The sequence below is a fragment of the Malurus melanocephalus genome, unplaced genomic scaffold, assembly GCF_030028575.1.
Source record: "Malurus melanocephalus ecotype Western Australia unplaced genomic scaffold, MMel_1.1 scaffold_78, whole genome shotgun sequence".
NCBI classification, from domain to species: Eukaryota; Metazoa; Chordata; class Aves; order Passeriformes; family Maluridae; genus Malurus; species Malurus melanocephalus.
Window position 1 is genome coordinate 1,739,195 of NW_026623310.1, and position 17,839 is coordinate 1,757,033.

Genomic DNA, 17,839 nt, shown 5'->3' on the forward strand with positions numbered 1-17,839 from the left:
GAGAAAGAGAGAGAGAGTGGGGTTATAGCTACCAACGGCGCCAAGTCCCTCGAGGTCAGGATTCCATGGATTCGTTGACGTCCGTCGGGGAGATCTCGTCAGGGTCTTTTCAGAGAGACTTTATAGTCTTTTCGAAAGCGTGTGGSAGCAGGCCAAGGGGGTTGTGAAGTATGGAAAAACCGGCCAAGGGGTGGGGAAAGAATGTCTTGTTCTGTAAGGTGTGCAGCAGGGGTTGTACAGTTCTCCTCCACCTTCACGTCAGGAACGGTGCAACCATCCGTAGCTTACACGTTGTACTCAGCGGCCTGGGAACTGGAACTTGGCAGACATCCCACCCTGATCTGGCTCGGWCTCCTTTGAGTAGAAGTCCCCCTTTCTCCCCTTTCTTGGGGTTTTTGGGGTGTTCAGTCTCTGKYCATCTCGATGATYGTGAGACAGTCAAGGGACTTCCGTACGGTCTCTTACACCTTTGTACCCAGAACTGGTGTTTTCCAGAATCTACAGTCTGCTTGTATTTGGCACTGGTGAGGCTGCACTGTGAATTCTGAGGTGAGTTTTGGGCACTGTGAATTCTGAGGTGAGTTTTGGGCATATCAGTTCACAAAGGACACTGAGATGCTGGAGCGCTTCCAGGGAAGGGCAACAGAGCTGAGGAAGGGTCTGGAGCACAAGTCCTAAGAGGAGCAGCGGAGGGAGCTGAGGTTGCTTATCCTGGAGAAAAGGAGGCTCAGGGGGAGCCTTATCACTCTGTACAACTGCCTGAAAGGAGGGTGTAGCCAGGCRGGGATCAGTCTATTCTGCCAGGAAACAAGTGATAGGACAAAATGACTGCAAGTTGCATCAGGGGAGGTTTATGTTGGATATTAGAAAAAAATATGACATAGGAAAGGTTGTCAAGCATTGGAACAGACTGCCCTGTGAAGGGGTGGACTCACCATCCCTGGAAGTATTTAGAAGATGTGGCATRTAGGGACACARTTAAGTGGTGGACTTGGCAGTGCTAGGTTAACAATTGGATTCAATGATCTTTTCCAACATAAATCACTCTTAGCAGTTTTTTCAAAAATCAGACTATAGATTGTAGTTCTCCCTTTATTTGAGATTCATTTGGATTGTATGCAATTTTTTATACAGAAAAATACTGTTGGAAGAACCTGCATACCTACATGTTTTATTGGAAACTGGGGAATGCACAATTCTCATGGTGCCAAAAACCGTTTTACTGCTACTACATAAAACTGCTGAGCAACTGATGGTACTGTGTAGGGTCACTGCTGGGTAAATGAAACTATGGATTATAAAGCTGTACTGGCAAGTACACATTGATTATGGAAAGCTGGGAGAGATTCTTAAAACGAGTTGATATATCTAGGGAACTAAAATACATGAACTAGGAGACTTACATGATACAAAAATGGTTAAACAGTACACAATCAGAAATGTGCTCAGGCAAGACTTGTCAGATGTGTCCAGGTAGTTTATAATAATAGATGAAACTACATTTCAGTTTGGAAGAGGATTTTTCAATGTTCAGGTATCTGAAAATACCCTGATTTGTTTTTCCTTCAAAATGAAATAATAACAGCCTTCTATTAATTTTAATTATTTTTCATGATGTGTGTCAACATCAAATTTCTCATTATTATTTTTTAAACCATGCTCAGATTTTCCAAGTAGTTTGTGAGGTAAACTAATCTTTTCTTCATCTGTTTGACCTTTATTTATTGAAAAGATATGAGACTCCATGGTTCTCTCTGCTGGAGAAGTTGCCAGTTTTTCCAGAGATTTTTCCAGCTCATGTCTAAGTTCATCTTCAGAATCCTCAAAATTTCTGCACAGTAAAACAAGAGAATTATATTAATTAAAAATACGACCTTATTACAAACCTTTCTCCTTTCAAGGACTCCTAGGGCTTTTTTAAGCACTTTATAAATAATATACAAGTGACACACGTGATGTTTCTTCTGTTTCTGGGGGAAAGAGACAGAAAAGAGCTGCAAAGTCATGTTAAGTCATGTACATTTCTGCATAATGTAATTATTAATAACAGCATTAGCTGTGATGGAATATAGAATTAAAAGTTAAATTAGCAGACCCTGTAAGTTTTCTCCATTTATGAATTTATGAGAACACAAAAACTCTTTAGGCATTGCATGTAATTTCATGAAAACAGTTTACTTGTGTGGATTTTTCTTTTGGTGTGCTTGACTTACGTGTCTTCATCATCTGATCTTGGTTCAAGTCTACATTCATCAACAGCAACAGCAGAGTATGTTTCTGAATAATCTTCCTTGGTTTCTTTTGGAGGCAACAAAGTTAATCTCCCTTCTGTAAGGAAGGAGGAACTTTCCTTCAGCTCTATAGTAGAAAATAATAAAAGTTTGTGTAAATAGGAAGTAAGTAAATACTTGAAATGTTTTGTTGTTCAAATTACAACAATGTAATACACACTTCTGTTGGTGCAAAATAAATGTAATTTTTAAAACACCCTGTTACTTTAGGGTTACAGGGGCTGCAGTATTAGTGAGTTTGAATCAATTGCAGTGTCAGCTGTAAAAGCATGGACCATGTTTAATATAAGTCACCACTGTCATTTATGTCACCTYGTATGTATTTGAATAAATGTTTTTTTACAGGGTATCCAAACTCAACAGTTGCAGGGGCTAGATCCAGGTTTGTGGTTCCTGCCAACTTGCTGGCAGCAGTAGGTTATCACAAGCAAATRAAAGAATTTCATATGAAGGCAATAGCCAGTAAGTAGGGCTTGCCCTTCTCCCTGCTCTTGAAAACAGCAGCATCCTCTCAGTGCTTCAGGACAGAGCAGAAACTCTGCCCATGTTTTTCTAGTTTGTCAACTGCTTCAAAATGTTGGTTCTCATCACATGCTCTTGGCTGATGATAGAAGAAATAATATACTAAAGAAAAATATGTAGAATTTACAGTAAAAAATCCTACCTATGTCTTCTTCAAAATAGACAAAGGAATCATTAGACAGCTCTGCTTTTGCTAAGATGCTCAGGAGGGTCTCTGGTGGTGTCTGTTCCCACTGCTTCCTGCTTTCTGGGATGTCTGCAGGCAGAATAGCATGGTCAGCAAGGTTCTAAAGTTACTAAAGCATGATAGTAGCTCAGCATTGTCTTTTGTCAGATTCACACTTTCTAGTCTTGACACTGATTTCTTCCTTTTGTTTAATTCTGGAATCTATTTATTTTTCCTGTATAGAATACTCCTATTTTTTTTTTAATTGCCTTATCTGATGGACAGGGAGAAAATAGTCTGGACTACTCATCATTAAAAATGTGTAACACCGTTTTAATGCCTAAGTAACTTTTTATTAAGCCTGGAATAGACAGCTACAGCTTCATTGATCAGTCCTTACTCTGAAAGCTGTGGGCTCCTTGGGGCTGAAAGAGCTTCAGTACAGTTCCTGTTTCTTTTGTACCCTGTGGTCTTTCATCCAAGGCAGAATGAACAAAAGATGGTGTATTAAAAGAAAGGATGCCTTGTCTGCACTATTCATGCAAACTCTTCCGGTTATTTTTTGTCTATCTGGGCTGTTGGGAGCATGCTGGAATGCTGGAAGAGCTCCTTGTTTGCAAAAACCAGTCACTGGAGGTACTTGTCTGCAGAGGGGAAAGTGACAACTGTACTCTGTGGCTTAACATGTACAATAACCTCWGATGTTATAAAGTCCTGCAATTAAAAGCCTGACAGATCATGTGACCATTCTGGTACGGATAAGTTCAGGTGGGCTGAATCTTAGGTGCTCACTGCTTTCACTGAAAGCCAAAATTTTCTCACCAAGTTCATTTCCAGCTATAGTAGGACATGCAGATGTGACATCAGCATCAGCTAAAAAATTCAGTAGTGTCTGAGGAGCTCCAGCTTGCCAATGTTTTCTGGGTTTTTTTGTATCAGGTATGGCATTAGATTCTATAGGGAAGAAAAAGAGRTAAAGTTCTTAGGATTTTTTTATAAAGTATAATTCCATGTCATTGTAATATTATGTGATGTAAAGAAAGAGCTCATGAGATAAATTTGCTATAGCCTAGAATTACTGAATTTACCTAAYGCCTTTGTAATTTTCAAGATTAATACTCAGCATTGCATTTCCCCAGTAAATACCTGTTTGGTAGCCAGATAGTTCTTCCAAAGYTCTGTCCACATGATTTTCACAAATTTGAAATTTCTCTGCCAATTTCTCCCTAAGGTTCTCACCATCCACAMAAGTTAAAGTCTCACTGAGTTTATCTAGTGCCTGAAAAAACAATAGGTTACTCTGAAAACAAAAAACAAATATGGTACAATAGCTAATCAMTTCTCATTTTACTGTGTTTGCCAGCCAACCCCTTGTGTGCACAGGAAAATTGTGTAACAAAARGTGAAGCAGCAGGACTCAGAAGCCACATTGTGATTTGTGTATCAGAGGGCTGCATGTTGTTTCACAGAGATGTGAAACAACAGAATGACAAAATAGTGATTTATAAATTAAAACATATATACTAKAAATAAATTTTATTGTCTTTGTTGCTGTTTGGAATTTTTTTTTAATTCTAATATACTGATAAAAATCTTAACAGGTAGCTATTAAATGTTGATCAGCCACATATATAATTTTACTAAATGAAAATACATAATGTTGTCCGTAGTTATTCTTGCTTTGTGGTACAATACTAGTGAAAAGAAACAGAAATGTACWAAAGCAATTTACAAATCAAATTTGRCRTTTGTAGCCTAACTCAGTTTTGAGGTAAATTCTTCCTCTTGAACCCAGTTTAGGAAATTTAAATATTTGCACTCCTGCAAATTTTACCATGTGAAAGATTGACCCAGGTATCAATTTTCTTCCAAGCAATTATCCTCTTGAAGAAGGTCAGACATAGGYAACATGCCAACAAATTCTCAGTAGAAGCTTCCTTATAACAAAGGTAGAGGATGATGGTCATGGAAACAAATCTCAGATTATGGAGCTGTCATGGTTTCAGATTACTAATGTAAATGTTTTTAAACATAACAACATACCTCTGCTTCTGGAATGCTCTCTTCTTCAGGAAAACATACATCTAAATTAATTTCAAATTTTACTCCTCCCTAAAGAAAGTTAACAGGTTAGTAATTTATTTTATTAAATAAAATCATTTAAAACTATACAGATTATATGGAACTACAAATTTGAAAATTACTCTTCTGTTGAAAGTAACTTCCATTTAACAACATTTTTCTTCTATTTAACAAGATCAAAGTTGAACACAACAGACAAAAATAGACTTCCTTAAATATAATCCTCTTAAAATTATCAAAAAACTCATTTATTTTCTTCTGATACAAACTTTTAACAAACAGAAAACTMGCACTCTTAATTAACTCTCAAATAACTTCAGTTCCAGAGCTACCATAATAACACAGTAATTTGAAATATACAGACATAATAAGAAAATGGAAAATAAAATACAACAGTAGAGATGGATACTTTTGTGTTGTGTTTCTTTTCTAATATTGTTTGGTCTTGCCTATCCTGGAGTCTGACTTGTTTAAAGTTTTCCTCCATTTCCTGGAAGGAGAGAAAAAAAAAACCAGTTTGAATTACACTCTTTGTAACCACAATATGTGTATACCTCATAAAGACAGACATTTGTTTTAGWAGCAAATACAGTCATGAATTTCCTTGTGCCTAGATCTGTAAGACTGGCTTATCTGGCAAAAATTAAAMCAGACATTTTTGCATAAAGTGCAAGCCTCTGATTTTTGAAAAACCGATGTTTGAAAGATGCAGTACTGTGTCAATAAATAATACATCTTTTATGATCACATGCAAGACGACTGAGATTCATTTCATTCTGGAAAGATTTGGAAGTGATTAAAATCAAGATTTTAGTGGAAACCTAAAACCCATGGCAGAGAATGAATYAAAGACCATGTGGGACTCGCTCAGAAAGATCTGTTTAGGTGAAGGCGGTATCAATACCTGGAGTGTTTCTTCCCCTGCTCCTGGYGTATCTTTGTTTTCAGACTGGAGCTCAGCTTTCCCTTGCTTCACRAGGTAGGTTTTATCTTGTATTTTCTGGTTCTCCTAGAAGATGTTTTTAAAAAATGTTCATTTCAATTCCTAATAAAGTATTCTTTAATAATAAAAAAGTAAATATGACTACCTGTATGTTTGAGCTTTGTTACCTGGAGTATTCCTGCTCTAAATCTGAATTCTTTTATATCACTGTGGTATTCTTCCCGAATTTTCTGCAATTGTTTCAAATACTCCTATTAAAAACAGTAGGTAGAATATGTTTTTAATAAACAAAAGAGAGAAAGATTAAATTTATTTATATACATTCATATAAGATAGAAGTATCAGTTTGTTTTGTCTGTCACCCAAAAAYAAAACTAGAAAATTACATTCCTTCTCTATTAAAAAAATGGGAAAAGAATGGAAAAGAATCAATGATGGAAAAGAGAATCTGATCAAAAGACTTCTTATGTCAATGCTAATGTCAAGGAGTATAGGAAGTTTTAGGCAATTAGAGATTTAATTTACCTGTTCTTTCATTTCATTCTTTCTAGACACGTTTTGCTGATGTTTTTTGAGATGCTTTTCCTTTATTTCCTGCTGCTGTATTTGGTCACAATATGGGTCAGCAGAGGATGGTCTYAGTCCCTATGGATGTACAAAAGTATCCCAGAGCAAAGGAATTTTCATTTAGAATCCTCTCTTTCAGTGCTCATTCTCCCTGTTCCACTGAAGAATGCAGTAAGGCAAGTGTACATTTTTAGAGGAAAAAGTCACAGTAAAAATTTACATTGTTACAGTTTTGTGTGAATAAATAAAACCTCCGGATAAACATTGCAGAGCAGAACAGGGCATTTCCTGGAGTAAAACCTTCTACCCAACAGTGTTACAGTTTGCTGTCAGAAAGGCATCAAATTCTCTTTGGCTTTTCATTCTCCTTCTTTTAAAGATTTTATTCTGTCATTCTGTGATTTACCTACCATCTGTTTCTCCACTTTAATCTTGTACTGCTGGGCTTCAAATCGCCTTTGAAGAAATTCTGCAGTCCTGAGAGAAGAAAGTGATGTACATAYACTATATTTTATTTCACAGACTCTGCTACCTTCTGCACAAATAATTCTCTATAGGTTCTACCCCACATGACAAAAAGAGTTTTCTTAGTACTACATGAATATATAAATATGGATAAAATATGTATAAATATGGCACAACAGTAAAATAAGAAAATATATTCTTTTTAGGCATTCCCTTTCCTATTACTTCAGTTACTTAAGCCTTCTGAAGARTGTGGCAAAGCCCTTTCCCATCTTTTATTTGCTAAATGAAATTGACAGTGTTAATTAAAGTAAAATTGATTTCCCTGATCCTGAAAATGAGTGCAAATTGTCAGAATGGAGATTGTGTATTCAGCAACCTCTTTACTGTCTTTTTCCTCTGTGCGTAATTCTACCAGTCCAACTTTGTGTAGATTCTGAACTTTTACTTTGCTTTTTGGTATAAAATAACCAGGACTCACTTGTAAGCTCCCTGTTTCCTATTTATTTCATTTCCTACCTCCAGAATCCACTTGTGCTGCAGGGAGCCAAACTGAATTGACTCTGTCCTTAAATAAGACACCAGAAATTCAGGTCAGGAAAGATGTTCTAAATATGAAGATCCATAACTGAAACATTTTAAACAATGCTATTGTTGAATGAAAATTGATGATTCTGTCAACCTTAAAGGGAAGCTTTGGAAGTAGGCTGTATTTAAAATTCCTTTCTCAACATTTTCAAAGTTCATCCACACCTAAAATGTCCAGTCACAGAATGGACAGGAAATCTYCTAAGGTTATACCTCTACTTTGTAACAGAAAGGCTTTGAAGTAAATAAACTGCTAGAGAAAGGGTCTTTATATCTGAAACAGAAATACAAGCTTGGCATGGAAAAAAAAAAACACTTTCATGGCCTGCCTCTCTCTGTTCCCTTCACTGCAGAGCTGTTTGTGATCTTTGTGTTATTCTCATCCTGGTGTGAAGGAAAGACAGTGTTTRTTCTAGATACAATCAGAGATTCTACAAAAAGACTATGTTTTACTATTTATCCAGTGAAAGAATGGGCTGACACTTGGGAGACATTTTGACCATGAAATGTCAAACGCCAGGACAATTCAGAAGGAATTTCTGGACAAAGAGGAAAAGGAATTATGTTGTTGTATAACAAAATTACATTAAAAAATTATCAAAGACGAAGCAGAGAAAAAAATCCTACTAAATGAGCTATGTCCAGTGTTACCTACTCAGGGAGTCTGATYGATAGCTCAAAATACATAAGACACCCAGCTAATGAATAGAGTGAAAATAGATTACCAGTCAGATGGTGGAGGTGGAGATGCAACTCGTCCTTTTAGTTGACAGTATTCTTCATCTCTTTGGCTGGTATGAGAGAGCTCATAATGTGCATTAGGTTTCCTCTGCAAGTTGTCAAGCTTTTCATAGTAATGRTCATAGTTGCCACACACTCTAAGGCTTTCTGGCCTTTCTGCCATGCTAAATCTGGAGGTCTGTGGATGAAAATATAGTAAAGGATATTATTTTACATGTTCTCATTTATATCAGTACAAGTTTGAATTAACCTCCTGTACTTCTCCCCAATCTGTGTTGCATGGTAATACAGACTGTCTACAGTATAGTTAGTCTAAGTTTTCCAAATCCTTTCACATATAAGCCAGAAACTTCCAAACTTCTCAGGGCTTATGTGATCTCACCMYTGCCTTTTCCTTTTCCCCTGTTTCYATCAGTTCCTGTCATTAAGCAGCAGCCCACACTGCTGTGCAAGTGAATCAGCAGGGGGCTTCATACACTGTAGTGTCATTGCCCTAGAGTCACTTCATTGTTCTGGAGCCTAAAGCACTGAATTACTTCCAGGAGAGTCTCATTTTGACATGTGATAGCAAGGGGAACCTGGGATGTAGTTTTGGACAATACGGCATTGATGGATGCTTTCAGGGGAGCACTGCGCTGCTTCATTTCACATTCTTTTGCTTATGTGCATGTGGGAGTTGGGCTTTCATTTCTCAAAGGCATTACTGTGATGAAACATTTCTGTATTTCTCCTTTGTGACAAGACTGTCGTTCCCATTTCTCACAAGAACAATGGAGAGATGATCACCTAGCTGCCACTGCATGATTCAAATGTGGTCAGACATCTACAAACTTTTCCATTGTGGGAGATTATATGGTGCATGAGGAAAATGYTAAATTTTGCTTACTTTCCTTCATAAATGTAAATGCATCAGTATTAGATGGCAAATACATTAACTATTCCTCCTCATTTTCCTTAGACACATTGAAAATCGGCTCATGTACCTGTGGTGCAGTCCAGATTACAGTAGAATTTAAATTCTTATCKGTGTTAGAAGAAAATTTACAACTGTCAGTAAAGTTCCAAAAGAAGAAGTAAGCTCTTGTTACTCATTGAAGCAGGTTTTACAGTATCCAGAAGTATGGCAATCCCAAGCAGYAGGGAGAACAAATCAGACTGTCGAAATAAATGTCAGAGGCCTGAGAAGTGGCAAGTTAAATAGGCGCCAGGAAGCCAGGCTTGACCAACTCACTAATATTCTACAGTGACATGCCTGGCTTGATAGACAAGATAGGAGCACAGGTATATTTCCTATCAGGCAACTGCCCTCATGGAGGCTTTTGTCACTGCCTGCCATATGATCCTCGTCGAGAAGCCAATGAATTGAGGGCTGGATGAGCAAGTAGTGAAATTGGTTGAAAAATGATCATAGTGCAAAGTGTAGCTGATGGCCAGTGACTGGAGTTCAACATCTTCACTAACRAGATCACAGGAGAGACTGGARCAGAGCACACYCTCAGCAAGTTTGCTGATARCACAAACTGGGAGGAGTGGCTGATACACCAGAGGGTTGTGCTGCCATCCAKAGGGACCACGAAGGGCTGGAGARATGGGATGACAGRAACTGCATGGATTTCAGCCATGGAAGTGCAAAGTCCTACACTCTGCACCAGTACATGCCRGTAGCCATCCAACTGGGAAGCAGCTCAGCAGAGAAGAAGGGAGGACATGGTGGACAACAAGTTGACCATTAGCCAGCAATGTGCCCTAGCCGAAGAGGTGAATGACATCCAGGCTTGCACTAGTAAAAGTATTCCCAGCAGGTCAAGGGCGGTAATCTTTTTGCACTGCTCAGCATTGTGAGGCCACCCATGAAGTGCTGTCTCTAATTCTGAGCTTTTCAGAACAAAAGAGACAGTTATATGCTGGGAAAAGTCCAGTGAAAGGCCTGGAGCATTTCTCCTATGAGGAAAGGCTGAAAGAGCTCAGGCTGTTTAGCCTGAAGGTGGAATCTTATCAGTGGTTTCAGCTACATAAAGGGAAGGGGCAAAGAGGGTGAAGCCCAGACCCTTTCCACCRGTACCCAGTGACAGAACCAGAGGCAATGGGCACAAATTGAAACACAGAAGGTTCSCTCTGARCAACAGAAAACATTTTATTCACCATGGGGGAGGGTGCCTGGGGATGGGATACAGGTTGCCCAAATAGGATTTAGAGTCGCCTCTTTTGGAGATATTCAGCAAGCCAACTGGACATAGTYCTCRACAACTGGATCTAGRTGACCCTGTTTGAGCAGGGGTGTGGACAAGGTGAYGTCCAGAAATCTTTCCAACCTCAACCATCCTGTGATCCTGTGAATTCTGAAGCAACACCTTCAATGTCACACCTTCAGTATGACACTGCCCCTGAAACCCTGCACATTATTTGCTTTATTTTGATGGTGAAAGAATGTGGAAACGTTCCCAGCATAGGTCAAAACACTGCGGACAAAATTCTGCCTTTGATTATAGCAGTGCACAGTGAAAGGAAACTACATTCTAGCTTAATCCATCTCTGGATTTGCATTGGCACAACTATAACTATAAGGAAAATTAAGTCCTATAGTCTGCATGGGGCCAGTATGATCCGTTGTTGGTGTGATTGTGTGATGGATGCAGTTCTGGGAACTCCGTGTTTGTTCCCTATCATCAGTTACGGTACTGTAACTGCAGTGTGCGGATCTGAGGGCTGCCAGACCCTAAACTTGCTTTGCTTATGTTCACCAGCATTCAAGGCACTGCTACCTGCGCTTGAAGATAAACATGTGCAGTGATGCAAAATAAGAGGCTGGACATAACATACAGCTGGTACTCTGCCTGAGGAAAGCAGGAGGTGGAAAAGAAGTGAGAGAAAAGGTTGTTGTGATAACTGGGCTTGCATTYGGGCGCAGGCTGTCAGTAGTAAGTATCTGAGGCAATGGCAGTGAGTGCCAGTGATTTTGCCCATGAATGAGCCATCAGAAGGGCTAAAGCAACAGGATCAGTGCTTTTGCTTCTCCAGCAAAAAAAGCAAACCCAGAGCTTATTTGGCTTTGTGCAAACATAAATGCAAAGTGTGCCTGAATCCCTTTGTTACAAAGGAGCATAACAAAGCAGCCCGTATCCAGTGTTTCCCACTTAGGCTTTCAAAATATCTCTTCTGAGGACTCAGTTATGTTTAACTGCCTCTATTGACTTAGGGTAGAGATTAAGCTAAACATACATCTAATGTCTTAAGCCTTTTAAAGTATCTTTTTTAAGTGCAGGTATTTGTTTTCTGAAGATTATAGATATAAATAGATATAAATAAATATAAATAGATACAAAATTCTGAAGATGATTATATATGTATGTGCAAGAATATAAATATAAATATAAATATAAATATAAATATAAATATAAATATAAATATAAATATAAATATAAATATAAATATAAATATAAATATTGCAGACACACAGTACCTGAATAATTGGCTGTTGTCCTCTCAAAGGAGGTTTCCATTCATTTCTTTGAAATAAATCTTTTTTCTTGACAGGCAGCACCATTCCAGATTCTGGAGAAACTGGATCCTGGACTATTTCTTTCTGAAGCTTATATGCTTTTTAACAGTAAGAGATTAAAAAATTACATTCTGTGCTCTCTATGTGATTAATGATCATGTGGTCKCAAACCAAAGCAGGGTGCCCACACCTAACACTGACAGGTTATGCTAATTAACATTCCTTACGTCCTTTCACCATCATCACCATACTTCACACCTCCCAGGTGTTCTGGTTTTCATTCTGAGAATGGCATGTTTTTGAAAACATGATTTGACACATTCATAKAAAGAGGATCTKATTGATTAGTTTCACAAAACACACYGAATAAGAGGGAGACCCTTCTAAACTAATGTTGATTTCATGCTAGTACCAAGAACACAATGCAGGAGGTCTGATTCACAGGCTCTAGCTGTCTACCTGCCTAGGCACTCCCTTTCTAAAGCCAGACCTCCATACTCTACAAATCACTAGGCAATCTTGTAGTACTTGTGAAATTTGAAAAGAAAGGCTGAAAGGTGAAAAATCTACCTTATCAGTGTCCTATGTAGGAGAATACAAGTACAGACCATTCCAGTGTGGTCAGTCATTATTTTGCAAATATCTTAGCTGCAGTACTGAAAAGCAGTATCCTTTGGATTAAGTAGTTTCTAAGTGAGTTAGAATTTTGAAAAATACATTTTTACTGTTTTATAAAATACTATGGAGCATGTTTTGAAAGATTGATGCATTTTTTCACATAGTAAGGACGCTTTTCATGTGACAGACCTAAACTAAACCAAAGCCTCTCACTTTTGGAAATACTATTTTTTAAAGAACAAAGATTAATATTTCTGCACTTTCCTATGGCAACCCTTCTAGACAAACATAGTTAACGAGCAAGTCCTAAAGTGGTCTCTCCCTGAACAGGACAGCAGTGCCCTGTCTGGGTAAATGGTTCTGCTCTCGCAGTTCTCTCCTCTATTTAACTTTGGTGAAACTCTTTACCCAAATGTGCAGTAAAGAACTGTTGGAGAAAGTTACTGCCAGCAATTGTATCATAACTAASTAATGTTATTGCAGAACTAATGATAAGTAATATTATTATCATTACCTTGTATTTGCTTGGTTCCAGATTGGGAAGCTGAAGGCCTTTTCCTGTGTATCACAGTGTGATTGAGTTCTTCCTGTGCTACCTATTAGGAAAAAAGGTATCTCCTATAACTGTTTATACTACTGTGATATACATTTTCTCTCAGCAAGCAACAGTACAGTCACTTACCTCAGGGGGCAAATACCTGAGAACAAATTTCTGCAAGAAGGGCTTTCTTAGAATAGAATTGATGGATGGTCTATCTCTCGGAGGTATTTTAAATAACTGGGAAATTAATATCCTCAGATCATAGGAGTAGTTAGGAGACACGGGTTGAAAACGTCCTCTGCAAATCTTCAACACCAGTTCATGCAAACTATTGCCTTSAAACTTAATTAAGGAGAACAATAAAAAGAAGACAGTAAGTACTGCTGGTTCAGAATGATGGGCTAGACAGGCCAGCTTGAGAAAAGGAACTTGTTGACTCAGTCACAGAATGGTTTGAATTGGAAGACACCTCCTTGCCATGGACAAGGACACCTTCTGTTAGACCAGGCTGCTCAAAGTCCTATCAAACCTAGTCTTGAACACTTCCACTTCAGTCCTCTCAGTTCATAGTTCTCTTAAGAAGCCAGTATCAATAAAGTTTGGGTTAATAATAATAATAATAATAATAATAATAATAATAATAATAATAATAATAATAATAAAAAAATAATAGGTTAGGGTCTTAGGGTCTTAGGCAAAAAAAATAAAAAAAAAAAGCAAGTTCTTTCTAAAATCATTCTTTTATTTATGTGGCTATTTTGAAGGTGGTAGAATTGAAATTTACCTTAGCTTCACTTATATTTCCTGTCTACATCTGCACTGAGTTGCAGTGTGCAGCAATACATAATAACAAAACTACTATTCATACAAAATAATATCTCATGTTTTGTCACTTCGTGAAATCAGCAGTTTTCCCCAGCAGTATCTCCCTATCCTCAGCACAATTGCTCTCCCTRTTAGTGCTGCTCTACCTTCTCCCACATTCAGCCTCAGCAAAAAGTCAACATCTGCTGGTCCCAGGAATCTAATCTTTTTCCTGTTGTCAAGATTAGTGTCTGCTATGTTCCCTTCCCCCTGTAATAGTCACAAGCTGAGGATTACCTGAGGCTCAGACCAGGCTGAGGACAACACAACTTCCTGAAGATGCTATCTCAGTTATTTTCTGACATTAACGTGCTTTCAAACAAAATAAAACCTTTAGGAAAATGCTTCTGGGGACTCAAACCACTTGCTGGGGGAATGTGGGTTTTAAGAACTTGAGTAAGTATAGATTGATATTTTCAAACAGAAATKAGTAAAATTATATACCTAAGCTTAACCTTGAAGTCTGGCTTTAATTCTTTCCATTGTTCATCTGTCTTGAAAAATATATATTTACTCTTTTAAAAGAGTAAATATATGTTCAAACTATGTATACACACATGCATATATATATATATAAGTTACAGGAATACTACATAATACATTTAATTTTTAAGCACAAAACAGATACAATATGAAGAGTTAAACGCTACCAGTTGTTCTTTGATATCAATAAATAAGAGGAAAATAATTCCAATAGCTGACTGAGAATACYGTTATTACTACAGGCTTTGCAAGGCAACCACTGTATTTTCTGATAAAATAGTGACCTGATTGTACAGTACTTACTGGATGTTTTAATGCACACAGCTCATAAAGCACACAGCCAAGAGACCAAATATCTCTGTGAATAAGAAATAATTAAAGTTTCAGTGAAAAGCCTGCAACATTTTCATCCATATAATCAGTACCTCTTCTCAGCTCCCAATTTATTACCATTATTCTGTCACAGATTAATACTGGTGCAAGTTTTATTTTTTCTTAAGACACACTAAAAAGAACAACTAGAAGTATTTTTAGTTGCAGCACCAATGTTACCATGGTATCTAATTAGGTGTTATCGTAATTGGAAAAGGCACATGATACAGAACGTCTGCTTAATATTTCTAGCAGAATGAAGGACAAAGCTGACTGCATAGTTAAGGAGACAATAAGGGAATAAACTTGTCTGAATAGCACGTCAGAACTGAGATGCTACTATGGGCTCCAGAACATTTGGTGTCCATGATATCCCCCATGCAGAGGAAGGGGTCTAGGCCCACTCACCTCTTGACTTTGCAGTGTTTCTTGTCTGGTATTTTGTGGTAAGCTTCAATCTAATGTGTCTTTCCTGCAAGTGGCTACTGCAAATCTYCAAAGCAGCCGAACTAGCAGCTTTCATTTTAGTGTATTTTTATAAATTATAAATGAGTGTATCAAAAATTCATGAACTTGGAACAGTAAACTGTATTAGTTATTGCATCTTGGAAACAAGATAAACTTAGTAATTGATGGAGAAGCAGATAAAGCAAAGGGAAAAWTACTGGTTTACATTTCCCACCACTACTAACAAGGAGTATTAATAGAGAGTTTAAAATAGAAGTATTTTTGTAAAGCCAAAAATTTTAATTAYGTTAAGTCTGTGGATTAATCACAGCAAAGTCATGATTTCTCTATTTTGGACACTGCAAGTCCAATRCTACTGACATTGTTGTATAGTATAAAATGGTTGCTGTATATGATGATGCACCTAATTATTGCACACAATAATACAAAACTTCAYGAAGGGTGACCAAGAGAAATTCCTGGTGCCCCACACAAATACTAATTTAAACCATGATAGTCATGAGCTGAGTCCTTTCATGCCTGCATGTCCTCGAGCACATATGAAGGAAAGACACAGACTTACGTTTTGTTGTTGTAAGGTCGATTTTCACATATCTCAGGTGAAAGGTAATACGGGGTCCCTACACAGGTGTGGGCAAACTCTGTAGTGCTAAAGAAACACAGTGAACAAAAAGGCCTACACACTGAAAACGTTTGTAAACAAAGTTGACCTAGAGACTTCTCTGCCCCAGGTTAAAAGCCTGTGGGGAACATAATTTCTCCTCTCCAAACAGCTGAAAATGGAACATCCCATGAAAACCTACAGTATTTCCCAGTTCTGTGTAAAAATGACCCCMTATTTTAATAGTGGGGAGTGTTTGTACTTCAACAGAAAGCACAAGAACTCCCTGCCCTTATCTCAACCCATTGCYTTTCATTATAGCTTCTCTCCTCTGTCCAGCTGAGAAGGGGAGTGACAGAGCAGCTTTGGTGGACACATGGTGTCCTGACAGTGTCAACTCCCCACAGAAACTGAATTCAGTAGTTACATGAAGAAAAACAAAATCAAGCTCCAATTATATTGTTGTATAAGCCCTTAAATACTTTTTAAAATGTCTATACTTGGACATTCAAGTTTTGATGCCTACTTCCTGTCTGCTATGTATTCTTCTGCTGAGTAGCAGCAATCCTTACAGCAAYTATCCCCAGAACACTGCTGAAAGAAAGCACTTTGGGCATTAGTAATTTACATGCTGAGAGTTGGGTTCTGTCAAGGACAATCAAAAAGTACAAAAAGAGACAAAATATAAGCATTTTCCTGTTGTTAACATGCTCCCTGGCGTGTTTTGGCCACACCTGGCCACTACACAGGATAGGGCAACCTTGTCCCCAGAGTCATTCCACATAAGGCCCCCCTTTTTGGGAGAACAATACAGATGCAAGCCCAGCCATGCCATGCTCTCAGRCCCAGGTTGTCATTCCGGCTCTTTYTAAAAAAWTAACATAGATTCAGTCTTGGARGACACACAAAGAACATCTGYACAAACTCTATTCTTAAACTCTTTCTTCAGTTTTTAATGCTCTTCACTTTTGTTTTTATGAGGAAACAGAAGTTATTACCGACAGCTGCATGAGGAGGAACTGCACCTCCAGAACCTCTTTATGTCAGTTCCACAGAGAATAGAAAAACCAGTAGCTTCTTYACCCTATGTCCTATACGTGGCAGAAGTTCAGTTACTAGGCTAGGTACATCTGTGATCCATGCAGGATGGCATGTTTTAAGAAAATAGGAGAAAATGTAKTGTCAGACCCTTTGTACCCCACACTCCTTGAGCAAGCACAATCCACAAACATTTTGCATGTTCAGGCTGCATTTTGAACATTCACAAACAGACCTGTTTGGTGCAGGYCACAGACTAAGCAAAAACCATGCCTACCTGTTCAGCTGTCTTGCTATGCCAAAGTCCCCAAGCTTCGCTAYCTTTCCATTATTGCTAAGAAAAACATTCTGCAAATAAAACCGAAAGTGGTAGGCGGAAATGAAAGTTGGCAGAGCTCCTCAAACATATTTTTCACAGGACAAAATAATCCTCTCTCCAGTACCAGTTTTAYTACCTGCGCTTTTACATCTCTGTGTAAAATCTTCTTATCGTGAATATGCTTCAAGCCCAAGGAGATCTGCACAAACCAACTGAGAATCTGCAACGAAAGTTAAAGRGAGGAGATACCTATGAATTTGTGTGACTCTAACGGGGTATCTTACCAAAATAAACAAAATAAAGACAAAAACAAAATCTAAATTAKATAGAACATATAAAATGCAAAACTGTAAAAATGTATTTTTGATGTTAATGTCATAGACTTCTCCTTTCTACTTAGTGCTATCACTAAACTAAATGGAAATAGATACCTGCTCCACTTCCTTTATCCCCATCAAGTTTTCCCTGACTGTGCCAGGACATGCACTTGAACAAATGCTTAAGAATCATGCCAATGGAGACTAAGAATAATAGAACTTTTTTAACAAGAGAGAGTGCAAATAACTAAGACAGAATTGGCACGTGTCTTCTTAATCCTGTGTGATGGAAGTGATGCCACCCAGTTGTAGTATTTGTAGTACTACTGAATGTGGTCTAGAAAACAAAAAAAA

At 37.9% G+C, this 17,839-nt stretch overlaps 1 protein-coding gene across 1 annotated transcript in view; it reads right to left on the bottom strand.

Moving 5' to 3' along the window:
* Positions 1 to 1,585: 1,585 nt before the first annotated feature.
* NEK5 (NIMA related kinase 5) overlaps positions 1,586 to 17,839 on the bottom strand; it is a 21,170-nt gene continuing 4,916 nt past the window's right edge. The window contains exons 4-22 of the mRNA XM_057367340.1: positions 17,305 to 17,388; positions 17,127 to 17,197; positions 15,773 to 15,859; positions 14,674 to 14,728; positions 13,165 to 13,365; positions 12,997 to 13,078; positions 11,826 to 11,962; positions 8,350 to 8,543; positions 6,982 to 7,048; positions 6,530 to 6,649; positions 6,172 to 6,255; positions 5,966 to 6,070; positions 5,471 to 5,551; positions 5,023 to 5,091; positions 4,126 to 4,258; positions 3,801 to 3,933; positions 2,956 to 3,095; positions 2,214 to 2,328; positions 1,586 to 1,831 (exon numbers count right to left, since the gene is read on the bottom strand). Of these exons, the coding sequence (XP_057223323.1) occupies positions 1,603 to 1,831; positions 2,214 to 2,328; positions 2,956 to 3,095; positions 3,801 to 3,933; positions 4,126 to 4,258; positions 5,023 to 5,091; positions 5,471 to 5,551; positions 5,966 to 6,070; positions 6,172 to 6,255; positions 6,530 to 6,649; positions 6,982 to 7,048; positions 8,350 to 8,543; positions 11,826 to 11,962; positions 12,997 to 13,078; positions 13,165 to 13,365; positions 14,674 to 14,728; positions 15,773 to 15,859; positions 17,127 to 17,197; positions 17,305 to 17,388 (2,187 nt within the window). The 3' untranslated portion in view covers positions 1,586 to 1,602. The remainder of the gene's footprint in view (positions 1,832 to 2,213; positions 2,329 to 2,955; positions 3,096 to 3,800; positions 3,934 to 4,125; positions 4,259 to 5,022; positions 5,092 to 5,470; positions 5,552 to 5,965; positions 6,071 to 6,171; positions 6,256 to 6,529; positions 6,650 to 6,981; positions 7,049 to 8,349; positions 8,544 to 11,825; positions 11,963 to 12,996; positions 13,079 to 13,164; positions 13,366 to 14,673; positions 14,729 to 15,772; positions 15,860 to 17,126; positions 17,198 to 17,304; positions 17,389 to 17,839) is intronic.